Genomic DNA, 27,896 nt, shown 5'->3' with positions numbered 1-27,896 from the left:
AAGACATTTTTCCAAGACGTTTCCAACTCTGACTTTGGACCATTTTTGTAGAATGGCCCTTGTAGGCCTATCCAGAACAATTTTCCCACTAAGAAGGTGGAATATCATATTTCGACTATTTGAAGACACATACTCAATTCTCATTTAAAACTTAAATATGTTTATTTTTATTTATTGGGATACAAACATAAACAGGACAAAGTGAAATTAAACTTCAAGAAGGTTCAGTGTGCTCATTCTAGACCCAAAATACTGCATGAAGATGTCTGGATGGCCCTTATAAAACTGCGCCAGGAGTCGTTTCTTCTCTTTTAGGGAATATTTGGTGTTTTCGTCAATGTTTTTTAGGAGAGAGTACAGCTCATTTGTAGTCGAGTTCTTTATGGTCTCTGTGTACATGTCTCTTGGCACTCGCTGACAAAATGGCGTATCTGAAACATTCAGAGAAGACAACAACTTTAAAACACTTTAAACTTTTGTGTGTTGAGACAAGAGTGAGATAAACACTGTAGACATCATACCAGTTGTGGATGAATCTTTGTGTTTCACAATGTCATCCAATTTCTCACTGACTAGTTTGTGAAGAGACCCTGGAATCTAATAAGAGAAATAAAGTAGGATGATGCACAACAACCATTATATCATTAGTGATCAGTACAATCTTAATTCATTAAATAAAAGAAACCTTGAAGCTCTCCTGATAGTTGTCGAGCATGAAGAGCATCAGCAGGTCTGTCTTTCCTTTCGTCAGACTCTTGCTCTGGATGACGGCTCTGGTGAACGTCTTCTTCACAACCACCCGGTTTTCAATCTGAAAATGCAAAGTAAGTGTAAACAGTTGACATATGTGTAAACAACTCATTGCTTGCATTATGACTCCTCACTTCTTTGTGCAGCCGGACATTTGCAGCATCTGCAGCTGCGGCCATGAACTCCAGCAACCTGCGCAGTTCCTCACGTGCAGACGCAGACAGCAGCTTCAGCGTCAGCTGCAGGACCTCCAACGCTCGTTCAAACTTCCCATTCACTAGATAAACAGGTAAACGGAAGAATTGCCACAAAGAAAACTGTTTTTTGGAACAAATGAATCATTTGAGGAGCATTATTCACTCAGGAGTTCCATGATCTTGGTGTAGACATCTGCCATGCTTTCACAGAGGAGAGGTTTGCGCTCCATGTGTCCATAGTGTTTGTCCAGCACATGAAATAGTAGTAGTTTACATTCATCCATCTTCTGGCCGTCCTCTTCCTCACAGGAGAATGTAGGCAGCTCTCTGCTTACCTCCACCACAAGCTGATCCGGAAGGAAATCTAGCAGGTCAATGGCTGCCGACAGCCAAACATCAGCTCTGGGTGGAGGACAAGTTAGGTCTATCAGAGTCTTATTGTTTCATTTGAACTGTGTTTAAATGTGAAGATGTCTCACTGTGATTCTTTGAAGGCCTTGAGAACCTCTCGGTCAAGGTAGTTGCTGGTGTAAAGCAGTTCAGGTCCATTATTACTGCCACGAGACGGAGGAGAAACTATCTTTGAGCAGTTCAGCACTCCCTCCAGCAGAGGGAGATCTATCAGCTGAGACAACCTACGTATGGTCTGCTCTCGCCACACTTCTCTGACCACTGAAGCAGAGTTCATATTAATATGGTTAAAGTTGCACCCATGTTTTTTTTTTTCCTGAATGGTCTACGGTTTAATATAAAATTACAACACATGGAGAATCTGAACAATGCTCTTACCAGATGGAGGAAGAGATTCAGCAGGAGGAGAACCGACAAGTCCGGTCAAGTCCAGCTTCTGCATGAGACGATCCAACACGTGGTCTGGTTTCACAGGTGTACTATGAGAGAATAACAGGATGTCCTGTCTAAAAAGGTCGACAATTCAGATCATTAGAATTCAAAGTTAGAATAAAAATCACTCAGTGCTGCACCATTAACATCTACAGTGATCTGAAACACCTGCATGGTGTGATGTTCATCAAACTCTCTTCATTGGGAGGGAAAAGCGCCATTTCCAATACATCCAGGGATGGATCCTCCATATTCAGGAATCTGTAGAGGCAGCTGCTGCTGTCCTGGAAGCCTGCTGGTTTACTGGTCTTCCCCAAAACTTTGGTTCCCACTGCTTCAAACACCTTACAGTCTAGCAGCACCTGGCAGAGGCGTGCAACCATGGCTCTGGAAACCTGGGCATCTCCGAGAACCTTATTCCGAGTCAGATATTCTTGAATAACATCCACTGCGTCAGAGCCCAGAAAGCAGTTATCGTGAGATTTCAGATGGTGCCTGCGTTTCTTGACCTTCACCTGGGCTTGTAGAGCAGCAATGATGTGGCTCCATGTTTCTTTGTGTTGAACCTGGTTGGTTTGCACATCTTGAGGTCTGTTGATCAATCTGTGACCTAAAGAGACACAAGAAAAAAGTATTTTACTAGGCTAGTGCTTCAAATGAAAACACACAACCTTAAACTGTCATATAACAGATGTTACCGGGAGGTCGGCTGAGGGGACTGTATAATTTCCCCACAATATTTAATGCAGCAACTTTATCCTGAACTGAAGCCATGTGTTCGTTCTCTCTTTGCAGATGTGACTCACACTCATCAAACATTCTCATTAATCAACAGCAGCTCATTAGCGACCTCTGTGTGATTGTGTGATTGGCTAACAGTGAACCAGTGAAAATGAGTTCACAATCACAATACCCACATGCAACACTAGAGGGCAGCAAAGCATCTTTAAATAATTGAGGCTGCATTTGGAACGGCACACTATCATACAGTCTACTATATCTGCAGTATACTCTTTGAATATTGAATACACAATATGCATATTATTTGAAATTAAAATTTATCTAGCAAATTTATCTAGGCATACTAAAATGTCAAAATATGTAGTATACAACTAAAGAATAATATAATGGGTTCTGTATCCTTCAGTGCAACCACATATATTGTATAATGATTGCATTGAACATAATCTGTCTATCCATCTATCTATCTATCTATCTATCTATCTATCTATCTATCTATCTATCTATCTATCTATCTATCTATCTATCTATCTATCTATCTATCTATCTATCTATCTGTCTGTCTATCTATCGTCTGTCTGTCTATTTAACTGTCTATCTATCTGTCTGTCTGTCTGTCTATCGTCTGTCTGTCTATCTATTTAACTGTGTCTATCTGTCTGTCTGTCTATTTAACTGCCTGTCTGACTGTCTGTGTCTATCTATCGTCTGTCTGTCTATCTATTTAACTGTCTATCTATTTATCTGTCTGTCTATCTATCGTCTGTTTGTCTATTTAACTCTGTCTATCTATCGGTCTGTCTGTCTGTCTGTCTGTCTATCTATTTAACTGTCTGTCTTTCTATCTTTCTGTCTTTCTATTTAACTGTTTGTCTATCCAACTGTCTGTCTTTCTGTCTTTCTATTTAACTGTCTGTCTGTCTATCTATCTATTTAACTGTCTGTCCTTCTATTTAACTGTCTGTTTGTTTGTTTATTTGTTTGTCTGTCTGTCTGTCTGTCTGTCTGTCTGTCTAGCCCCTGTCTGTCCCTTTAACTGTCTGTCTGTCTGTCTGTCTGTCTGTCTGTCTGTCTGTCTGTCTGTCTGTCTGTCTGTCTATTGCCTGTCTGTCTGTCTATTTAACTGTTTGTCTATCTATCTATCTATCTATCTATCTATCTATCTATCTATCTATCTATCTATCTATCTATCTATCTATCTATCTATCTATGTATCTATCTATCTATCTATCTATCTCTGTCTCTTCTTCTTAGCAGCTGTTTCTGTTTTCCATGTCAAATTGATCTCTTCTGTCATCATTTCAAATAAAGGATGTGTTTTTCGTATCACTTTCAGGCTCACACGTAAACACGCTAGAGGACGCAGCCATGTGACCTATGATCAAACGCTGGTAATATACCGTTCTGTTATCTGCATTTCTCTGTGGTCACCTCAGTCACTTTCTCACTCTCTCTCTCTCTCTCTCTCTCTCTCTCTCACACACACACACACACACACCACATCTTTCTTTGTCCTTTGTGGTTCCTGCTGTTTTTAATTTGTTGAGTGTAGGGAATGTTTCAGTGCAGGTTTCTGTGCTGAACTTGAAATAGTTGCGGCGGAAACTCTGCCAGATGCCCGAGGGGCTGCAAATACCTGAATGAAACATCTTCAAACAAATCTTTGTTTGATGTCCAAGAGAAAAATGAAACCATAACATGTCTAAGGATCAAGGAAATGCCAGCATATAAATAATGCAGCAGTCCTTTTGTTTGAAATCTTTGTTACATCATTTTTTTTCAGTACTGTCAATCACACCGTACAGATTAGAGACGGAATCTAGTAGAATTTGAATAAAATACTTATTATGAGAACATTATTTTACTTATGAAAATGTCTTACTTATGAAAAGATTCAAATCTTTTTGACTACAACATTTGGATGACCTAAATTGGTTTGTAATATATTAAGATCCATGATGCTCTGGCACTGCTGAGCTGGATAACTGTGACCTACACATGCATTTCCACCGCTAGGGGGCAGGTTGTCTCCCATGATACCTGATTCCAGGGTGCATCTGAGGCCAAATTTCATCTGAGATGCAAATCTTGGAGCAACACACATGCACACAGTTACTGCTCAAGTCTGAAGTCCGCTGCCCGACCGCTCACCACAACACAGGACCGTCCAGATTCCCAGAGCTCTCCAGATCAAACAAAGACAAACGGCTCAGTCTGGAGTCTGTTTGACTCAAACTTCCCCTCCACCAATCAGTGGCTAAATTACACCGTGCAGGATCCAAACAGAAGCAAACAAAAGAAAACAGAGCTGATTGGCTGAGGCAGAATGTGCAGGGTGAGGTTTCAGGCATGTCTAACTGCATCTGAACTGCAGGTGATGCATTCAGGAGAACAACTCAACTGCATCAGGAATGTTTAATATGTACATCACGGTTTGGTAATTTCAGGTCTTGGTCAAAGTTTACTGGATTATTTATGAGGACCATAATTCAGGACATGTGGCAACATCTGGCTCATGAACAAAGCTGAAGGCATCGTTGGCGCTTTAAGTCATGAATAGACCTTTGCTTTCAGCCCTTTGAATGTTTATTCAAATGAATCTGACTCCATGCTGAACAAATGAGCAAAACAGTTTCTATGCAAATTATGGCTGATTTTACACCAGAGCTCAAGAGCTCAAGGCATGTTGATCCACTTTTATATAAAAAGGCAAGAACTCACTATATTTGTGACCCTGGACCACAAAACCAGTCTTAAGTAGCACAGGTTTATTTGTAGCAATAGCCAAAAATGCATTGTATTGGTCAAAATTATCTATTTTTCTTTTATGCCAAAAATCATTGGGATATTAAGTAAAGATCATGTTGTATGAAGATATTTTGTACATTTGCTAATTTTTGACTAGTAATATACATTGCTAAGAACTTATTCAGACTTAGTATTTTGATTTCTTTTTGTATCTCTGTCAAATATTGTCCTATCCTAACAAACCATACATAAATGGAAAGCTTATTTATCCAACTTTCAATATCTCAAAATTGTGACTGGTTTTGTGGTCCAGGGTCACATATAGTATGTATTCAATTCTCTGCATAAAGTCTCTGTATGGTGGGAATTAATAAAAAAAATGACACTTTGCCTTTCTGTTTTCTCTCTAAAGCAGAACAAGAAAATCAGCAAAAAATCAGAGTCAAGCACATTCAGAGAGAGAGAGACTGAGACACACGCAGAGTGACTCCGCCCCCTCCGTCTTTATTCAGTGCTTCTCAGCCCGAAGGACAGAGAGAAAGAATCCCAGATCAGGACACCAGGAGGAGAGAGACGGGCCGAACACACCGAATCATGGCCACAGCAGACACGAGACCGCAGCACATCCTTCCGTCCGATCCCCGCGCACCGAGCCTCATATCACGGATCCCTGGCACCAGAACCGAGCTGACTGACACCACGGCGGATCCGAGGCCAGAATGAGGGTGATTTACGTCCAGAACGCCGGCGTGGTCGCTGCTTTCTCGCCTGAGATTTTCTGCGGTAGATTGAAACAAAGGAATAACGGAGAAATCATGATCGAACGCGCCACGGGAAAGAGAACACGTCATAGCGGAGTAGGATACGTCATAATGGTATAGAACGCGTCATAATAGAATAGTGCACAATAGATACATTGTCGTTCTAATTGCGAATGATACATTGTAGCAGAGTGCCATAAAAACACATGGCACGTGTTCATTAGTAGTTTCTTTTTTTTAATAATATGCCTTTTTAGTCCGTTCATAGCCCTGTTTTATCGTTCATAATTAGACTGGGATTATTATTTTCCTTTAGATAGCCTACCATAGCCGGCTATAGGTAGAATAGATAGACACCTCATTAAAATATGAGTCATTATTGACAATCATTAATTAGTTTATATGTTAACATAATAAACCTTTGCATTGTAATTTATTTATTTATTTATATGCTGATTAGCTATATTAATTAGGTTTTATATTATCAATATTTCCAAGCATTTAGTCAATATATTTAAACATAGAGGGAGGTGTAAATATCGTCCTCCCGCGTGATGGAGACACAAAGGCCAGGTGACCCGCCAGGCCCCTCAGTGGTGGCGGAGGCCCCTGAGGGCCCCGGTGAGGTCAAGCGCAGCAACTCTGGTGTGAAGAAACATCATCACAAACACAACCTGAAGCATCGTTATGAGCTGCTGGAGACCCTGGGGAGAGGAACGTACGGCAAAGTCAAGAAGGCCATCGAGCGCCATTCTGGGAGAGAGGTGAGAGCTTCAAGCGTCTGTTGAATAAATCTAATGCAGTGGTTATAGATCTGAAATGCTATCCAGAAGGTTGTAGGTTCAATCCCCGTAAGATACTTAACCTGGTATATCAGATGAGGAAATCCACGATACATTGATTTATATGACCCTGGACCACAAAACCAGTCATAAGGGTCATTTTTTAAATTGAGAATTATACCTGAAAGCTCAATAAATAAGCTTTCCATTGATGTATATATTTGGCCAAGATACAACTATTTGAAAATCTGAGGGTTCAAAAAAATCTAAATATTGAGAAAATCGCCTTAAAAGTTGTCCCAATGACGTTCTTAGCAATGCATATTACTAATCAAAAATTAAGTTTTGATATATTTATCTTAATATCCTAATGATTTTGGCATAAAAAAAATTGATTTTGACCCATAAAATGTATTTTTGGCTATTGCTACAAATATGAATAAAGAACTGGCCTAGATCTTGGTCCGGCTGTAGTTTGTCGCTCAGAGTGTCAGCCTGCTATAATAATCCATTGTTGTGTTTGGCTCATTTCATCCCATCTCATGGGAATTCCATCCCACGCGTGTGCGCCGCACGCGTTCGCTTGTGCAAGAGCAGATGTTTTAAATCTCCAGTGAAGTTGCTCTAATGGCCCCCAATGAAACGCATCATGCTTCAATCAACTGACCATTTCTCTTGCAGTTGGGTTCAAAGGTCACTGCTGACCACTCGCCATAAATAATAATGCAACCTGTGCCAAATGTGTTAGGGACCTTGAGTTTTGACCCTCGGGTCACTAATGATCTCTGACGTAGATGCTAAGTTCTGCTGTGGACATCTAGGTCAAGCACGGCTTTAGTGTTAGTTTGTTCATTAATCAAACATAGCGGATTCGTTCGGCATGCTGCGGCACGTGGCTTTGGTTGTTGTTTAACACCGTCCTCTAAATGACTCAGTCACCACAGAACCTGGAACAGCTGCTAGGAGAAAGAAATCTTTCCGTTCTGCTGGAAAGTTCCATCAAACAAAAAAAAAATTGGTTATTTACTTACCCTCATGTCCTGTCAACCTGTACTCTTTATTTTAGAATAGCACAAAAGATATCTTGGATTTCTCAGTGTTTTTGGTCCATCATTTTGAGAAAAAAACATTAGAATCTATTCTAATTGTAGAAGCTATTGATGAACTCGCTTCAAAATACAGTTAAATTTGTTCTGAGAAGCAAACTGTTAAGTTGTGTTTTGTTATTAGCATTTATCTTTGTTTTTTACCTTCAAGAATAGGTGTGCAACCCATTCAAGCAGTTGAAATGCCCTCTAGTCATGTATATTTCTATGGAAACACTGTTGTTGGTCGCTGTTATGGGCTGTAAGCAGATATATAGCCTTAGTTTAGTTTAATAATTTACAATCCAGGCTATTTCTCAACACATACAGTCATATAAACACACACACACACACACACACACACACACACACACACACACACACACACACACACACACACACAGGTTGGAGTGTATTGGTGGGCAGTGTGCCATCAGAGAGTTGGCAGGCTGTTGTGCGCACTAACAGACCTAAAAATAACGTGGCGCGCACACTACACATACATGTTTTTTCGTTTACCCCAAACTCAGACACATGGTAAAACATAATTTGTCATGCGTGTTTGTGGGCCCATAAACATAAAGTCACTCAGGGAGACATACTGTGTTGTTTTCTGGCACCAGTTTAGTGTGCTTAGCAGGAATTAGTCAGAGAAACTGTTAACCGGCCGGACACGCTGTCTGTAAAGAGTTACAGCACAGACGTATAGATAACAGACGTAAACACCACTGATAACTGCCATAGAGACTAAATATTAGACAACACAGAGTCTTAAAACACACCTACACACTGCAGTATTTTGTTTCTTTCTTTTATTTGTGATAGCTCAAAAATGTAAATTCTGAAACATGTTGTTACAAACCTGTATGACTTACTTTCTTATTAGCGCCTCTTTGTGGCATCGCTGAGAATTTGCGTTATAAATTGAATTCTGACGCATTTCAATGTGACTTCAACTTGTACACTTAGAAATGTTTACATACTTGCATTTCACATTTTGCAGCATGTTTTAAAATCGGCTTGCATACCTAAAAGCATTTGCATTCATGTGCTTGTATTGTTATGAATAGCATTTTGAAACACGTTAGAATGCAATGCATTAAGGCTATTTGCTATTACCTACTTGCAATGAGTTATGAATTGTATTCTGATGTTCTAGCCAAACAATATTTGAAATAGCACTTGTATACCTAGAAACATTTGTGTTCGCATCTTGCATTGCGTCATTAATAGCATCAAGTATCGCGAAAACTCGCAAAATGAACCTTGAGTACCTTGAAACATTTCTACTTTTTTGTGCTTGTGTTGCGTTTTCTTACTTGCATTGTGTTACGAATCAAATTCTGAATTACGATACAAGTTTGCATACTTAGAAGCGTTTGTGTTCATTCGCATACTTGGATTGTTATTAATAGCGTTGAATAATGCAACAATGCGCTTATTTGACCTTACATTCTTGCAAACACAGCTCATGAACCTTTTCCGATCTCGCCCCCCCTCTCTCTCCCCCACATTGCTTCCTGTCACTCACTACACTGTCCTATCTAAATTATCAAAAAAAATAATAATTCAGCTTCATTGTGTTCATAGAGACAGAGCACATTTAGGCCACGCCCACACCGGGCGGGGGGGCAATCCAACGTTCTCCATTGACTTTGTTTTGCGGGAAGTGGACTCCTTGTCATTTCTCACTTATAACAAAAAACAGAACAATGTCTAAAAGCTGCTACGAGACAGTAAACTGGCTAAAAAAACCCACATAACTACGTTTTTATAAGCTATCGACCCCAAAAACGAGAGTTTAAGGACACAAATAGTTGTAGATGTCAGGGTATTTCACGTTGGGCCATTCAGGTGGATAATTTCTCCAACAAAAGGAAGGTAAGGAAAAGGTGCACTGACATAGACTAATAAAATGTAGTTTCTCAATATATCTTCTCTTTTCAGGGTGGTGAAATAATCCTTTGACATTGTTAAATAATAATTATTTACTGTCGCCGTTAAATTTCCCTCCAGCGGGCGTAGTTCTCAGAGTAATATGACACGTTGCGCTCTACTTTTGCATTCTTAAATACTCGTTTTTTTAGGTCGACAGTTTATAAAAACGTAGTTCTGTCTTTTTTAGCTTGTTTACTGTACACCTTGTCACATAGCAGCTTTTAGACATTGTTCTGTTTTTTGTTATAAGTCAGAAATGACAAGGAGGCAGCTTCCCGCAATACAAAGTCAATGGAGACCTTTGGTTTGTTTTCCCCCCGGTGGGCGTGGCCTTCAGATTGTGACGCGTGGCGCTCTGTCTCTATAGTGTTCTGACACATTTCAGAAATTGCATTTGCATCCTCAGAAGAATGTTTTCACATACTTCCATTGCGTCACGAATAGAACTTAGTAGCACAAAAACTCGCAAAATTGACCTTCGTTATTTTGTAACATTTGTACTTTTTTGTTTGTGTTGCTTTGTGCTTTCTTACTTGCATTGCGTTATGGATCAAATTCTGAATCGTGATACGAGTACCTAGAAACGTTTGCAAAAACGCTTGAAATACTTGGATTGTGTTATGAATAGAAGTGCAAGATAATGAAATAACGCGCTTAACTGTCCTTGCATACCTAAACATTTACGTTTTTTTCTGCTTCATTGCGTTAATAGTGTTCTGACAAATTACAGAAATTGCAGTTGTGTCCTCAGAAGCATTTGCTTTCGCATAATTGCACTGCATTATTAATAGTACTAAGTAGTGCGAAAACTCGCAAAATCGACCTTCAGTACCTTGAAACATTTATACTTTTTTCTGTTTGTATTGCGTTGCATTTTCTTACTTTCATTGCGTTATGAATCGAATTCTGAATAGTGATATAGTTTGCGTACCTAGAAGCATTTTCGTTCATCAACCTTGCGTTATGTTAAGAATGCTGTTCTAATTTTGCATCGTAACATTATACGTTTATAATCACGTATTGCTTTGTGTTATTAGTGCTGAATAATGCAACAACGCACTTAATTGACCTTTGTGTACTTTGGAATTTGTGTTTACATACTTGCATTGCATTTGGATTTTTATCCGCAACAGTGATTGAAATAGAGCTTGCGTACCTAGAAGAGTGTATGTTTGCATAATTAAATTGTGTTATGAATAGCACTAAACAATGCAATAGCGTGCTTAATTGTCCTTTCATACCTACAAACATTTATGTTTCTGCTTGTGTTAATAGCGTTTTGATACATTTCGGAAATTGCAGTTGCTTATAGAAATGTTTGTGTTCGCATACTTGCATTATTGTATAATACCTCCATGGAAACAAGCCTAAAAACTTTCACATATTTACCAAGATTGTATTTTAGGCCTTTTAGTATGTCATCTATTGTCTAATTTGCATCTTTTTTTATTTCTCCGAAAGAATTTTAAGAGACAAAGTTGATACCTAAATCAAACATAACTGCAATCTCCATTAAATCTCCTAAGATACGAAATATCAACCGCAGAGCAATAAAATATTCCTCTGGGCCATTATGTTCAACTCATATCACATTTAGTTTAGTAAATCTAGATGATGTCCGTTTCTAAACAAACAAACTGAATGTAACGTGATAAAGCTTTACTGTTTGTTATCAAGTACACAGACTAACAGAAGGTTCTGACTGCTGATATATGCTACAGTCGTGAACGGCGTATTCCTGACCTCTACCCCTGAGGCAAAGATAACCAAAGACATTGCGTAACACGTTCTTCTTTATGGCTTTACCAGCCTCAGATTCAGCATAATGACCCGAGCAGACAGACAGATAGTACGTGTGTGTGTGAGCTCTCGCACGTATGAGCTCGTGTTTGCATTGCATTTGTGTGTATCTGAATGTACAAACAAGATCGGATGTCAACATAACGGTCAACATTCCTTCCACAGTGTGTGATAAATGGGTCACATGTCTGTCTGAGTACGTGTTTGTACACATTCGTCCGTCTGTATGTGAAAAGGTCACTGTGACAGTGCGAAAGCAGATGGACACTTGAAAGGCCATCTTGAAATGAAAATGTGGTAAATAAATATCCTGTAAGGATGCCAAAACAGTCTGATAGAATGTGGTTTTTTTTATTCTTTTTAGACACTAAAGTTTGAGACTAGGTCACAAAAAGTAAACAAAACTTATCCCTTGTTCATAATTTTTTAAAGTTTTAATTGTTTTCTGAAGGACGTGGTGACACCTAGTGGCCACAATTGGTAGAACAATTTGTTTCATTTGATCAATTAGTAAATATACTATCAGACATGTTGCTAGACAAGTTGCCAGAATGTTATGCAGTGTTTCTGTGTGGTGTTAGCATGTTGGGTGATTGGTTGGTGGTTGCTAGGATGTTTGGAATGGTTGCTAGGGTGTTTCCCACTTTAATAAAGTTTCCAAAAAATCCTGCAGAATCCTTTCCAAAAATTCTGAAACATTTCCGGAAATTGCCAAAAATTGTCTGTGCATTTCCAACCTAAACTGCTAGGTGGTTGTTAGAGTTTTGGGTGGTTGATAAGTGGTTGCTAGGATTTTCACATTGGTTGCTATGTGGTTGCTGGGGTATATTTGGGGTTTGGCGTGGTTGCTAGAAGGTTGCCAGGACTAAATATGGAATAAATACTGGAATAAATACTGATTGACTGATAGATATGTAGTTGCTAGGGTGGTTGCTAGGCAGTTAATAAGGTGGTTTTTAGGGTTTGTGGTGGTTGCTAGAAGGTTGGTAGGGTTTCTGGGTGGTTACTAAGGAGATTGCCAGGATTTTGGGTGGTTGATAAAGTATTCACACATTGACTGATTGATATGTGGTTGCTAGGGTGCTTGGTAGGTTGCTAGGCAGTTGCTAAGGTGGTTGTTTGGGTTGGTTGCTAAAAGGTTACTAGGGTTACTGGGTGGTTACTAGCCTGATTGCTAGGATTTTTGGCGGTTGATAAAGTATTTACACTGATATGTAGTTGCTTGGGTAGTTACTAAGGTGGTTGTCAGGGCTTTGATGCAGTTGCTAGGTCATTCAGAGAGGTTGCTAGAAGGGTGATAGGGTTTTTGATTTTTTGATGGTTGATAAAGTATTCACACTGATTGCTAGGGTTGGCTGATTGATGTGTAGTTTCTAGGTCTGCTTGGGTGGTTGCTAGGTGGTTACTAAGGTGGTTGTTAGGGTTTGAGGTGGTTGCTAGAATGCTAGAGTAGCTGGGTGGTTACTATGGTGATTGCTAGGATTTTGGATGGTTGATAAAGTATGCATGCTGATTCATATGTAGTTGTTAGGGTGCTTGAGTGGTTGTTAGGTTTTTACTGAGGTGGTTGTTAGGGTTTTGGGGTAGTTGCTAGGGCATTCAGGGTGGATGCTAGAGGGCTGCTGGGTGGTTAGTAGGGTCATTGCTAGGATTTTGGATGTTGATAAAGTTTTTACACTGATATGTAGTTGCTTGGGTGGTTGCTAGGCGGTTTCTAAAGTGGTTGTTAGTGTTTTGTGGTAGTTGCTAGGGCATTCAGGATGGTTGCTAGAAGGTTACTAGGTGCTAGGGGTCCTGAGTTGCTAGGCAATTATTAAGGTGGTTGTTGGGATTTTTAGGTAGTTGCTAGGGCATTCAAGGTGGCTGTTAGGAGGATGCTGGGTGGTTACTAGGGTGACTGCTAGGGTTTTGGGTGGATGATAGGCTATAGCATGTTTGTGGTAAATGATTTTTGAGTTGTTGATAAGTGGTTGCTAGAGTATTCACACGATTGCTATGTGGTTACTAGAAGGTTGGTAGGGTGTTTGGGTGGTTTCTAGGGCATTCAGGGTGGTTGCTAAAAGGTTGCTGGGTGGTTACTTGGGTGACTAGAAGGATTTTAGATAGTTGATAGAAATTACACTGATTAATATGTAGTTGCTAGGGTGCTTGGGTGGTTGTTAGGCAGTTACTAAGTTCGTTGTTAGGGTATTGGGGTGGTAGCTAGATGATTGCTAAGTTACTAGGGTTGCTGGGTGATTACTAGGGCATTTAAGGTGGTCACGAGGGTGTCGGGGGGGATTACTAAATGGTACCTAGGGTATTGGGGTGGATGCTTAGTGGTTACTTGGGTGGTTGTCAGGATTTGGGGAAGTTTTTATGGCATTCAGGATGATTGATAGGCCATTTGACGTGGCTGCTAGGAGTTTGCTAGAGTGTTTGTCAGGGTATTGGGATACTTGCTAAGGCATTCAGGCAACCAAAGGTGGCTGAGGTGACTGTGGGGGGTGTGCAGGGTAACTGTTAGATAATAGCTAGGGTATTTGGTGTGGTTGCTAGGTATTTACTTGGGTGGTTGCTAGGGTGGTTGAATTGGTTGCTAGGGTGTTTTTTTTCCATTTAATTCAATAAATAAAGTAGCGTGCCTCTACATTTCAAGTTTTAAGGTATCAATCATGTTACGTGACAAAGTTCAATACTTGCTCAAATCCCTCTCTTTGCAAACACCATTAATGAAATACCAAAACTCGTCTGCACTTTTATTGATGTTGTATTCTGTTCATTTGGCTCGCACACAGATAAACAAATAAAAAGCTCCGCTGGTCAGAATCCTGTTACTACCTCTGTGGGAACACTGGGTTTTTTTTGTCTTCCTGGAGATTATTTTAAACTCACACTCCTGCTGCGTTTGAACAAACTGCAGCATTAGTATTCCTGCCGTCTCCAGCGGACCTGGCGGGAGGTGAATACCTTCAGCTGCACATAACTTCATGAGCTCATGGAAAACACTCGCTGATGGCTTTCCAATAAAGAGCAGGGTTTGCCCATTCTTCTTTTAGAGAACTGGTACTGGTTTCTGGATTTGTTTATGTCTTTTTATTCCACATAATCAGTTTCGAAGCATTCCGCTAGGGCTTTCCTTTTATGGATATAGTCAGTGATTTACCTTCAGCTCCTCGGAAACATGTGGTTTTGGTTTCTCCGAGAAAAACGGCGGTCCGCCTGCTCGCTCGCCATTAATATGAAGACACGGGCTGTTCTGAGAACTGTGGCGATGATGCAGCCACATGGAGGTGCAGATAGACATGTTTTAGGGACTGTCATTGTGGGTATGACATCACAAAAAAAATGGAATTGACAAACTTCCTCTCTTCCAGTTAAGGTTTGTCATCAGCTCACACATTGTTCCAGTTGTTCTTTAAATGGACGTGTAGCACACGCCTGGGAGGGTGAGATAGGACAGAAATAGACAGGAAATCACTACCCAGATATCATTTCCTCTTTCCTCCCCATGACATCATCCATCAGTCAGTCAACAGGGCATCTCCTCTTTGCCCACTTCTCATCTCCAGTTCTAGAATGTTCAATTCTGAAGTTCATAGTTGCGAGTGTAAATCTTGTGACTTTTTTTCTTAAAAATGCGAGATATAAACTTGAAATTGTTAAGTCAGAAATAACTGATATAAAGCCACAATTGTGTGTTAAAGTCAGAATTGGAAGATATAAACTTGCAACACTAAAAAATTAAGTTTGCAAGTTTATTTCTGGCAATTCTGACTTTAGAACTCCATTTCGAGTATATATCTCACAGTTCTGAATAAAAAGTAAGAATTACCACATGTAAACTCAGAATTGCAAAGGAATAGAATTGCGACATGTATACTCACAATTGCGAGAAAAAAAAAATCCGAATTGGGAGTGAATGCAATTACCTTTTTTGTTTTTGACTTAATTTCTTAAAATAGCAAGTTTACAATATATCTCACAATTCTGACTTTAAAACACGCAATTGTGACTTTATATAACGCAATTCTAAGAATTACGACATGTAAACTCACAATTGCGAGAAAAGTCAGAATTGTGAGATAAAAAGTGAAATTAACTTTTTTTTTACTTAATTTCTCAGAAATGGAAGTTTATATATCGCAATTCTGACTTTATAACTCGCAATTGTGATTTATATCTTGCAATTCTGAGAAAAAAGTCAGAATTCTGACATGTAAACACACAATTGCAGAAAAAGTCAGAATTGCGACGTAAACTCGCAACTGCGAGAAAAAAGACAGAATTGTGACAAACTTACAACTGCGAGAAAAAGGTCTGAATTGCGACAAACTCGCAATTGCAAGAAAAAAGTCAGAATTGTGAGATAAAAAGTGTGATTACCTTTTTTATTTTTGAATTAAATTCTCAGAATTGCAAGTTTATATCTCACAATTCTGGCTTTAAAACATGCAATTGTGACTTTATATCTAGCAATTCTGAGAAAAAAGTCAGAATTGGGAAAAATGTTAGAATTGTGATATAAAAAGTGTGATTATCATTTTTATTTTTGACTTTTTTACATCATGCAATTCTGACTTTATAACTCACAATTCTTACAACAAAACTTGCAATTGCTCAAAAAGAAGTGTGATTACCTTTTTTATTTGTAAATTGTACAATATACAAGTTTATATCTTGCAATTCTGACTTGCAATTGCTAAAAAAAAACTGACTTGCAATTGCTAAAATACATCAGAATTGTGAGATAAAAAAGTGCCATTACCTTTTTTATTTTTGAATTAAATTCTCAGAATTGTAAGGTTATATCTCGCAATTACGACTTTAAAACATGCAATTGTGACTTATATCACGCAATTTTGAGAAAAAAATCAGAATTGTGACGTAAACTCACAATTCCGAGAATAAAGTCAAAATTGTGACACAAACTCGCAGTTGTGAGTTATAAAGTCTGAACGGTGACTCACAAATGCGAGAAAAATGTTAAAATTCTGATAAAAGGTGTGATTACCTTTTTATGTTTTACTTATCTTCTCAGAATTGCACATTTACACCTCGCAATTCTGAGAAAAAACTCTCATGAATTAAGACATGCAAACTCGCAATTGCTAAAAAAAAAAAGTCAGAACTGTGACACGAAAGTTGCAACTGTGAGAAAAGTCAGAATTGCGACACGTAAACTCAAAATTGCAAGAATTGCCAAAATTGCTAAAAAGTGCAGTTACCTTTTTAAGTTTTTATTCAGTGGCAGAAATGAGGCTCCACACATTGGAGCCTGTTCAGGTTATATGATTAAATAGAGACATCAGTGCAGTGTCCTCAGGGCCTACGAGAGCCGAATAAACACACGAGAGAGCTTTCATTCCGCTTCCAAACACTGCACCCTCATTTTCCCAAAAAACATCAGGAAAATTACACAGCACAAGGCTGAAAATATGCTCAGCCGTGACGTGTGTTTATGGGATAATTATGTGTGTGCGTGTGTGTGCGATGGGATGATTACACCTCTCTGTCTGAAAAATCTACTCAGGTGTTATTCTGACATGCAAGAATAGAATGTTTTTGTCAGAGTCGCGGCCAAGTGGTTAGCTGTGGTGCTATGGGAGTTTAAAGTTAACTTGAGTCGTTTGCTGTCAAAAAAAAAGTGGCCTAAAGCTACTAAGATAAATATTAGATTTTTTTGAGATTTAATGAACCTCTTTCTTTTCTTCAGGTTGCCATCAAGTCTATCAGGAAGGAGAAAATTAAAGATGAACAGGACATGGTTCACATTCGACGAGAAATCGAGATCATGTCGTCCCTTCGCCACCCACATATCATCTCTATATATGAAGGTATCTATCAAATTCAGCAATAAATAAAACATACAATTCTAACTATTACTAGACTTGTGTTGTGAAGAACACTAAAAGTTTTTTTGCTCTATCCATGCATTAATATTTCAATTAAACTAGATCAGTGTCAGTGAATATGCTGACCAGCATGTGTTTCAATTGTTAAGATCTCCAGTGAAAGTCTGAGTTGATGATTACTAAAGCCATTTTTGCTGCCGTCTGGTTTCTTCTGCTGATTCTGTGCCACGGCAGGCCTGGCGAGCTCTTGGCGCGCTGACTCGACGGTTTTCCGCTCAAAGTCCATCTGGGTTTATAGGGCAGTTTAGTTTTGAAGAGTTGCCGTATTCATCTTTGTTCTGTGTCACGACTCCGCCTGTGTTGTGGTTGGCCCGACTCAGAGAGGGGAGAACACCTCTTTAAACGAGTCTCTGGAGTTACCAGCATTAAATGAGTCTTCGGAGACTCTTTTTTCCCTTCTCGTGTCTGGCTTTGTCTTTCATTGCTGCAATGTCAGAGTGTCTTTCTCTTTTAATTTTGTGTGGTTTTGAATTATGTTTATGGGCTTGGGCTGGTCGTGGAAATTTTCGGATAGAGGAATGAATGTGAATTGCTTGCGTACCCATTAAGCTGCATGAACTTTCCCAGAGGCACATTTTTATTACTCAAAATTTGCACTCACATTGCTCACGAGACTTAGAGTCACGAGTATCTAAAGTTTCTCAGTTGTTTCTTCAAGCTCATATTGAGATCTCTGACTTTTGATTTTGGCAAATCTGAGCACATTTGAGGTTTTTTTTTTTTTTCTCTAAAGGCTCATTTCAGTTGCATTTAACCTATGAGAAACACTTGAGATGATCTCATTTGGGATCTTCTCTTCCTGCAGACTGCATATCGCTGTTGAATTTATCGCTGAGCTCCGATATTTAGCATTGCTGTGAGAAAAGTGATTTACTCTCTTTGACACAGCAAATCTGTGTTATGTTAACTCTATTACCCCCCTCTCTCTCTCTAAACTGTATTTGCACAATCCCAGAAGGCCTTGCGCTTGCATTCCCTGCAGTTCTGTGGAAAGCAATGGCGGACAGGAGAGATTCTGTAAAAAGATGAGAACCGATTCTGGACGCGTGACAGGAGCCGGCGGCAGCGCCAAACGCTTGGGTGGGGTGATACGTATGAGGATTTTTGGGGTTTTGCAGCAACAGCCACTTTCTGCTGCGTCGGACTGTAATTTGCTGTGCTTGTTCCTCTGGATTTTTCGGCTTCTCCTGGTCGTTACCGGATGCCGCTGTGACCCGCTGAACTTTCTGGACTGGCCACTACAAAACACAGTCTTTTCGTTTTTATGCATCCAGTAGTTTTGCACTTGTACTTTTTCATTGTGGGTTGCATTCTGAAGAAACAAGGCGCCACCGTACATGTTTATTTTTTGACTGGACGCCTCCCTGTTGAAGCCTTGGCTTGTGTAAACTAGTCGTGGGTCACGTTATCCAACTGGTCAATTGCTGAGGCCTACAACTTTATCTAGATTTTTGTTTTACTGACTTCTTACAGCTTACTTCCACTTACTTGTGGAATTGCGTTATGGGAAGCAGAGGATAGAGAAAGAATAATTGGACAATATTACAGCTTTATTGTAAACTAGATGAGTAAAGTTTGATGACAAACTTTAAACCTGCTGAAAAAAACAGCATATGCTGGTAAGGTATGTTTTGGTGCTGGGATGCTGGCCCTTTGCTGGTTTATGCTGGTCCTTTGCTGGTTCATGCTGGTCCTTGACCAGCAACATGACCAGCATTAACCAGCAAAGGACCAGCATTAACCAGCATAAACCAGCTAAAACCAGCATCCCAGCACCAAAACATACCTAACCAGCATATGCTGTTTTTTTTTCAGCAGGGAAGTTGGCTTAAAAAAGCCAGGCCAGAAAGTTAAAAAAACGTTTTAATACCCTAACGTAGTTTTAAAGTTTGAATGTTTTGGCATAAAGTATATTAAAAACAGATTTAGCTAATGTGTTGCTAATGTGCTGTTAGCATGATTTAACATGTTAACATGATTTAACACTGTTAACATGTTGCTAACATAATTAGCATACTGTAATATTATTTAACATGTTAGCATGATTAGCATGTTGCTGGCATATTATTAGCATGATTTAACATATAGCTGAAACAAGTTGATTTAGGAAAAATAAGTTAAAAACCAGCTAAACCCAGCTGATTTTGAATAAAAAAAACAGCTAAAAAACAGCTAAAATCAGCCTACGCTGGCTGTCTAGTTATAACTGGTTTAAGATAAAAACCAAAAGAATTCAAAACCAGCTAAACCCAGCTGATTTAGGAAAAAAAAAGTTAACAACAAGCTATAACCAGCTAAATCCAGATTGATCACATCTGAAAACCAGCTGATGTAGCAAAAAATAAGTAATAAACCAGCTGATTAAAAACCCCCAGCTAAAACCAGCCTACGCTGGCTGTCTAGTCTTAACTGGTTTAAGATAAAAACCAAAAGAATTCAAAACCAGCTAAACCCAGCTGATTTAGGGGAAAAAAAGTTAACCAGCTCTAACCAGCTAAATCCAGATTAAACACATCTGAAAACCAGCTGATGTAGCAAAAAATAAGTTAAAAACCAGCTGATTAAAAAAAAAAACAGCTAAAACCAGCCTACGCTGGCTGTCTAGTCCTAACTGGTTTAAGATGAAAACCAAGAGTTCAAAACCAGCTGATTTAGCAAAAATCAGCAACAACAAAAAACAGCTAAACCATCCTATGCTGGCTGTCTAATCTTAACTGGTTTTTGCAAAAAACAAAACAGCTAAGCCTACATTGGCTTTCTAGTCTTAACTGGTTTAAGCTTGCTTGCTCTTTAAGCAGGTCTCCCAGCTTGACCAGCTAAGACCAGCCAAAAAGTGGCCAAAACCACTTTAAAAGAAGCCAATGAGCTTAGGTTAGTTTTTTTTTTCCAGTAGGGATTTGTTAAGCTTTGCTATAGCAATAGACAGCTTAAATACAGCATAAGTCTCATTGTTTAAAATGAGGGTGGTTTCGATAGTCTGGTTTTCGAAAACCCTTACGCTGGATCAATTAGAAAAGATATAGCAAATAACTTCAGAACAGTCTGAAGGTCTGACCCAAGTTTGGTGGCTGTAGCTTTAAAGCTCAAAATTTTGGCTCAGAATACAGATCATTAAATAAACATTCTGAACATGCATAAATAAAACATGAATAAACATACAAGCTATACATGAACTAATCAGATTTTCATGATGTTGTTTTGCAGTGTTTGAAAATAAGGACAAGATAGTGATCGTCATGGAATACGCCAGTAAAGGTGAACTCTATGACTACATCAGCGAACGCAGACGCCTGACCGAGAGAGAAACCCGACACTTCTTCAGGCAGATCGTCTCTGCTGTGCACTACTGCCACAAGGTATGCACCTCTCTTATCTCTCTCCATTCCATTCTTTCTTTCTCAATCCCTTTCTCTTCTATGAGAGCCTCATGTTTCATCAGGGCTTCCCGCAGAGCTGCACGTGCAGTTATTCGATGAAATCGGGCCGTGCAGTGAGAGTCTATTATCTTTGGCTCTTATAAGATTGGGGGGAATCTTGGAACAGACAACTGGTGTGAAACAGCTTTGCATCATGGGTCACACATTTCGGCATTTAGCAGAGCTGTCGATGGAGTAATAAACCACCCATTTGTTTGTTTCCGTGAAGTCCTGTGTATGTGTATAAGGGCTTTTCCAGTTTCTTACAATTGGACTGTTTTCACGTCTTTTCAGTAGAGTGTTAAAATCCTAAATTCCAGTCATCTCAGTCACAATAAGTGTCCCAATTTACCCGAATTCACTGCCCACCATTTTTGGGTGGATTTTTTGGTCACTAGGCTTGAGTGACACTAGGTTTTGAAACATAGCCAGTGTTCCAGATAAGGCAGTCTCATTCCCCCACGATGCACTGCTCGGAGTCAATCGAGGTCCCTGTGGGCCTGCATTGGGTGGGCTGGTTTGCAGCTGAAGATGACGTGATGTCATATCTCAGGGCAGGGGAGCTTCCAGACACCAGAGGGGAGGGATGTGAGTCATCATCGCCATGGGCAACCACAATGCGGGGGGATTTTTGGGTGGGGTCCACCAGACGACACAAGAAAGCAGCCTGTTAAACTGTCGATTTATAGTCCATCTGCTATACGCGGTGCATGCTGAACACATGCATCTTTCATGGTCATCAGACATCTGTAATGAACTCTCTTAGATCCTAAACCCATTGTGGCTGGGTTTCCGGGCGTGCTGTAACCCGAATGCTGTTTGTTACTTTAAAGGAAACACACGGACTAACTGCATGATCATGTTCCAATCAAAAACTGGTGTCTGAACAGAACTGTAATTACAGACAGTGTTTGTGGAACAGATGTCAGCGGTTAATAATGATTCTGTTGGCTATGATGGTATTACCTCAGATCTCGAAAGTGCATTCTGACGTTTTCTTTCCAGAATGGTGTTGTTCACCGGGACCTGAAACTGGAAAATGTGCTACTGGATGAAAACTGTAACATAAAGGTAAGAATGGTTCTGAAACAGTCTAAAGATGCTGTAGTGTTTCCAATAGATTTTCTCTGCAAGTACAGAATGTGGACTAAAAAAATAAGAAATGGTGGAATTCATTCATGAAACATGAGCAGAACAAGCAGGATGTTTAAAAACCACTCCTTGTAAAAACAAACACTACTCAGTAACAAGTAAACCAGAGAAATAAACCTTTAGTTGCATTGTTTCTCTAAAACCAAACACTGACGTATTTGTTGTTCATTCAGATTGCTGATTTTGGTCTGTCCAACCTGTATCATAAAGACAAGCTCCTCCAGACCTTCTGTGGTAGTCCACTATACGCATCTCCGGAGATCGTTAACGGCAGACCGTATCGTGGTCCAGAGGTGAGGCATGCTTAGATAAAGAAGGCTCTGCAAACTGCTCTTTATGTTGAACTTCTTTCGAAGGTCATGAAAACATGTTGGAATGGTTTACCACAGGCCTGCATGACGTGATGCACAGACATAAACCCTTGAGGTTTGCATCATCGTAAATGAAACACCCCACAGTTTCATTATGTTAGCGTGTGAAATCCACTGTGAGCGGCTGCGATCTATCAGAGATGGTCTATGTGGTTAGTGAAGCCTTATTCTGCTCTTTGATGGGATTATCCTTCTACAGACCCCTAGGAACAGGCAAACACACGCCTTGTGCTTCCCTACCGAACATGGAGAGCAGCTGGAGTTTCTTTCTCCAAGTATCTCTGATTATATATGTCAAACCATGGTCAGAGTTGAAAGGTTCTTCAGAGCTTTACATGTGGTATAAAGCTCAGGGCTTTTCAAAATAGGAGTAGTTTAGTGTGACTTTAGCGTGCAATACTTTGCTGGAGTTTTCTTCAAGGGTACAGAAAACACTAGAATGTACAAGGATATAATCATAAAGGCCAAACACTTTTGAGAAAAAGCCAAACCTTGCAATCAATGATAGCAATGAAAGTCTCCATTTCTTCTCACCCTGGCGGCCGCCTTGAGCAAAACAATCACTCTGGTCTATAAGTGATTTCCTGTGAACTGACAACTCAGGAACCTGGAAAACCTTCCAGGCTGCTGGGGCGATCATGAGATTTCTGGCCTACATACCTTGCCCTTTTAACCCACCCTCCACAGGACTTGCATAACTGACTGCTTTAGGGTGGTGTGTTGTGTAATAGAATGTCTCAAAAAAGACATAGCATATAGAGTTCAAGCTGAAGCTGAAAAAAGCCTAAAAACCAACCAGAGTGGGAGACTGGTACCGTCTGATGCTGTTTCTGCTTGCTGGAGTGTCCAACCGTTTTTTAAAAAGTCAGGCTATCAATAGATTCTTGCATGAAAGCACAGCCAGCACTAAACATCCCAGTCTTGTCATGTGACTTCTACCCTTTCTGTATATGACAGGATATCTGCAGAGTTAACAGTCACTCAAAGTTCTTTCAGAGTCAGCTGACATCAATGCCATCCATTATTTGCAGGTGGACAGCTGGGCTCTGGGAGTATTGCTGTACACGCTGGTCTATGGCAGTATGCCATTCGACGGAGGGGACCACAAAAATCTCATTCGGCAAATCAGCAATGGAGAATATCGAGAACCATCCCAGTCATCAGGTACTGGTCTTTCATTACCTCTTTCAGACAAAGTTCGGAATGCCTAGAACAATGCCTAGAAAAATGTGTGCCGATGTATGCAGGTATATGTGTCTCTTGATGTCTCTTGATTGTTTGGCCTTTTGTTTAGATGCTCGTGGTCTTATCCGCTGGATGCTGATGGTCAACCCTGAGCGGCGGGCCACGGTGGAAGACATCGCCAATCACTGGTGGGTAAACTGGGGATGGAAGACCAGTGTGTGCGACTGTGAATCGCAAAGGGATGCTGGCTCGCCCATGCTGGCTCGTCTCATTGACTGGCAGAACCGGACCGAGCCTCGACCTACTAAAGCCATCCGGTCCGAGCCATTCCTGCTTGTCCGTCAACGGCCCAAAAAGTCCAAGAAAGAGAATGATGTCGGTGTGTCCCACTGTAATGGAGAGGAGAGCCTTGGCCTCAAGAGACCAAAGGGCATCCTGAAGACAAGAACCTCTGAAGAGCAACGCTCTCCAAGTCTGGAGGAAATAGAGTCCGGTCCGGGAACCCCAGAGAAGGAATCTGGACCTGAAGGTGAAGATGGAGAGGAGGAGCAGGGGATAACAGGCAACTCTCCTACCAAGGCGGTCTCTATCCTTCCAAAGAAGGGAATCCTAAAAAATAACCAACAACGGGAATCAGGGTACTATTCTTCCCCAGAGCGCAGCGAGTCCTCTGACTTGCTAGGAGGCAACATCACACCTCTTGCTACCAGCTCACCACCAAAGCGAGCAGTTGGTAGAAAGGGCATCTTGAAGCGCAATGGGAAGTATTCTACATACAGTGGCGCTCCTCCTCTGAGTGTCCTTGGGGAACCAGCACCTGGCGATTCCGGGTTATCCCGCAGTCAGAGTCGCCCATCTAGTATTGTAAGGGAGGATAGCGACACCATCAGCAACAGTTCCTTCAGTGGTACTGACTGGCCCCTACCCAGAGCCCGCCCCAACATCAGAGGCTGTGTGTCTGCAGAAAATCTCCTCCAGCTGGCCAACTTTAAAGGTCTCCAGGCAGCTCCTCCCATACATAGTGGGAAGTTCAACCGAGAAACGCAGGGCTCTCCAGGGGATAACAGCAGCTTTTCTCTATTAGGAGATCTTGATGATATGACTCAGGTGTACCAACAAGCCCTGGACATCAGCAACAACCTGTCATAAGGGGGGGGGGGCAGTTGAGAGGGGCCTAGAAAGAAAGAAGGTGGAGCAAGTGGAAGGTGTTTGTTTGGCATGTTGTTGACGACCAGTGCAAAACTGGGATTCTTTGAATGTGAGTCCTTTTTCGATAGGATGATATTGGAGGTTGTACACAACCAAACCTTAACCCTAACTCTTAACCCTAAATCCTAATCCTACCCGATCCTACTTTACCTTTACCCAACCCAATCTTGTACACAGTTAAAATTTGTATCAAATACAACTTGGGGAACTACAGCCTAGGGGGATTTAAAGGTTTGAAGTAGGTAAAATTTAAGTTGGTACTCTGGGACATTATCCCCCTACAGGTGAGAAATGAAATTAAATGTTTACATTATAAATATAAGGTGAGTTAGCATCAGAGTAAGGCATCATGTAACGGCAGTCTTGATGAAAAATTAGAGCCAACCTGAGTTTATCAAGCACCTTAAAACTCTCACAGAGCACATGTCGTTTGTGATATTTACTTCCAAAAAAAGAAACCAGGGTCTTGCTCCAAATGAACTGTTGTTGTGTATTATTTATTATAATTTTTTTTGTAGATTTAGTGATACAAAACTGGTGTGGTCTGGCAGTACTGGAAGAATACGAAACTGAAATCTCTCATTGTCCTTGATTGGAACTGACATATATAATTGTTATTTTTCTTTCTTGGTTATTGTGATATGTCATTTAAACCGCATATGTAATGATCAAACTCGTATGAGTCATATCTATGGAATTATAGAAGTGCCTTTTTGTTTGTTTCTTTTAATTTTTTTTAATTCATATTAAATTATGTATGTCATTTCCTTAAGGTGGAGAGAGATGCCAGAGGAAGCTGTCATCAGATGAACAGCGTTTTATTATTTTTATTTCATTTTATTTTTAAGTTTGTATCGAATGCTTAGAGAAGCCCCAGGACCTCCAAGCACAAAGCCTACCCTACAGAACTACCATCAAGGTTAAGTTTGCCCCACTACTGACGAGATTATTGCAGAAGAAGAATAGTCCATGATCGGTCCTTGAATGGGAGTTTATTTTCAGAACCCGCAGGGTAATTCAAGGTTCCAGCATGCTAGATTGGTTGTTTCTGATTGAGTCCTGACAGGAACATGTGTGCGTGCACCATGTGTTTTTCTGGAACAGTCCTCTTGTGGTTTCTTGACTGGGTTAGGTGACTGTTCAGAGTTCTGGACACCTTCACCTTAACAAGGTTTAACTCAAGGTAGAAATGTCAGACACAATCTCAGCTCCAAAGAATGCTCAGTTGGAGACAAGCATGGAGACAAGCTTGTTTGACTATTTCCAAAGGTTTTGGACTGTAGGAACATTGTCTCTCCCGGTGTTTATCTGTTGATGCTTAAGAATTATAATTGCTTAGCTCAAAGAATAACGGATTATTGGTTCTCTGTTGAACTTTGATGCCCAAAACACTCCCGTTAGAGCTAAAAAAACAAGTAGACCGATTAGTTTCAAAGCAGTGATGAGGCAGCAAATTCCAAAGGCTCTTTAGAGGCATGTCTGGACTAGATCATAACACCATGACCCAGAGAGCTTCCCTGTGTCGTAGGTTTATTAGGACAGAAGCTTTATTGTTTCAGAATCTTTAGTGTGCAGAATTTCAAGTGCAATTTTAGTTTGAAGGCTGTTGTCTAAATGTTTTTAGAAGGTAAGTGTGAAGTAGCTGTAGTAGAAAGAGAGGTATTTACCAGGTGTTTATGTTCATGAAAGCTTTTATGGATGGAGGGACTTTTCCAGTAAGAGGGACGTATAGAATTATTCACTGGAAAGGATGACGTAGCTTTTTATTTTGCTGCATGTGAAGAAAGACTAGTGCAAGTGTAGAAATAGTGAGATGAAGAAAGTAGATGAAAGGATAAGGCAAGTATTTTGTACCAAAGAAGGCGCTTATGGGTAGAAATATCAAACATTACCAGAGTAAAGAGATATAGAGTATTGAGTTTGCACCAAAAATGTCAAGACAAAACAGATCATGGGAGGCACTTTGTTCAAAGGAGGTCCTGGGTTGATATTATAGACACACCTAATGTGTATCGTATCGTACTGCATTTCTGTATTGCATTGTATTGTCAACTGGATTCAGTGATCAAATTATACTATGTTAGTATTTTTATGTTATTGCGCTTCTGTTTTTGATTCTCCAAAATATTATTATTGATTTACCTTACAGAAGAACGTTGTGCGTATAATCAACGATCTCTCCTGGTCTCTACAGGTTTTCAGCTAATGTCTAGCAGACGATCAATCGCAACTACTGTTTCATCAGGGTCATTTAATGCGTGTCAGAAATCTCAAACGCCGCCTCGCAGATCGGACCCAATATTTGGTGTCACGATATTCATGATCAACCTTATTTGTCTTAATACTTTAGGACAAAGTTGAGCATCCACCCAAATGTGCCATTGCTAACCATAGTGCCATCGCAAGTGAGATTAACAAAGGCGGCCATTGCGAATCGAATTCAAACATGCTTTCAGCCAAACTGGAAATACCTGGTGCATATTAGTCAAAAATTAGTCGGCATAGAGGAAAACTTGACTGGATATTGTTTATTGACAGTACTGAAATGGTAGTATTATTATGTTATTTATGCATTATTTTATTATAATTAATTACTTTTGATGGTCAATGCCATAATCTTTTTTGGGGGTTTGGTATCAGTTTTGAGAAACAAGGACTGCCAAGGTATTTTTACGTTCAGTGCCTTTGCTATCTTTTTTGTTTAATTTTTTGATAATATAATTATTACAATTGCATTTTTATACTCTATTTATTGGTGGTGAAGCCATTTCATTTCATCAACAGCACTCATACAAAGTGTGCATGTGTGCGTAGACACAAACAAACACTGAAAGACAACTGGAAGAGCAAAATAACAGAGAGAGATGGTGCATTGCGGTCATGTGGTTGTGTTGTAAAGCTTTGGTTGTGTATTCAGCTGCTTTGGTTGTTGCTAAGTGGAGATATCTCGCTAACCAGCAGTGTTTTGTACCACAAAACCAAATCTGTGTAAAACCAACTCAATAAACGAATCATTTCAAAGAA

At 40.0% G+C, this 27,896-nt stretch overlaps 2 protein-coding genes across 2 annotated transcripts; one reads left to right on the top strand and one right to left on the bottom strand.

Annotated features, from left to right (window-relative positions):
- Positions 1 to 137: 137 nt before the first annotated feature.
- Positions 138 to 6,130, bottom strand: depdc7b (DEP domain containing 7, paralog b). The gene is made up of 9 exons (XM_073831562.1): positions 5,929 to 6,130; positions 1,959 to 2,400; positions 1,737 to 1,864; positions 1,427 to 1,619; positions 1,111 to 1,349; positions 885 to 1,027; positions 686 to 811; positions 522 to 597; positions 138 to 431 (listed from the first exon to the last, which is right to left on the bottom strand). Exons 1-9 carry the CDS (start codon positions 6,128 to 6,130, stop codon positions 208 to 210), a joined length of 1,773 nt encoding a protein of 590 aa, XP_073687663.1. The 3' UTR covers positions 138 to 207.
- On the top strand, positions 5,800 to 27,896 carry nuak1b (NUAK family, SNF1-like kinase, 1b). The gene is made up of 7 exons (XM_073831808.1): positions 5,800 to 6,804; positions 17,341 to 17,461; positions 20,744 to 20,895; positions 21,961 to 22,026; positions 22,281 to 22,400; positions 23,510 to 23,642; positions 23,773 to 27,896. The coding sequence occupies exons 1-7, from the start codon at positions 6,595 to 6,597 to the stop codon at positions 24,810 to 24,812; spliced, it is 1,842 nt and encodes a 613-aa protein (XP_073687909.1). The 5' UTR covers positions 5,800 to 6,594; the 3' UTR covers positions 24,813 to 27,896.

Source organism: Garra rufa, chromosome 25 (assembly GCF_049309525.1).
Source record: "Garra rufa chromosome 25, GarRuf1.0, whole genome shotgun sequence".
NCBI classification, from domain to species: domain Eukaryota; kingdom Metazoa; phylum Chordata; class Actinopteri; order Cypriniformes; family Cyprinidae; genus Garra; species Garra rufa.
Note: the sequence above shows the minus strand (reverse complement) of the source record. Positions and strands in the feature narration are given on the sequence as shown.

Coding starts and splice junctions, on each gene's coding strand:
- nuak1b (XM_073831808.1), top strand. CDS start 6,595: ATGGAGACACAAAGGCCAGGTGACCCGCCAGGCCCCTCAGTGGTGGCG. Junction 22,027..22,280: donor ATGAAAACTGTAACATAAAG/GTAAGAATGGTT, acceptor TTGTTCATTCAG/ATTGCTGATTTTGGTCTGTC. Junction 23,643..23,772: donor AGAACCATCCCAGTCATCAG/GTACTGGTCTTT, acceptor CCTTTTGTTTAG/ATGCTCGTGGTCTTATCCGC.
- depdc7b (XM_073831562.1), bottom strand. CDS start 6,130: ATGACGTGTTCTCTTTCCCGTGGCGCGTTCGATCATGATTTCTCCGTT. Junction 1,865..1,958: donor ATGAACATCACACCATGCAG/GTGTTTCAGATC, acceptor CGACCTTTTTAG/ACAGGACATCCTGTTATTCT. Junction 598..685: donor ACTATCAGGAGAGCTTCAAG/GTTTCTTTTATT, acceptor TTCTCTTATTAG/ATTCCAGGGTCTCTTCACAA.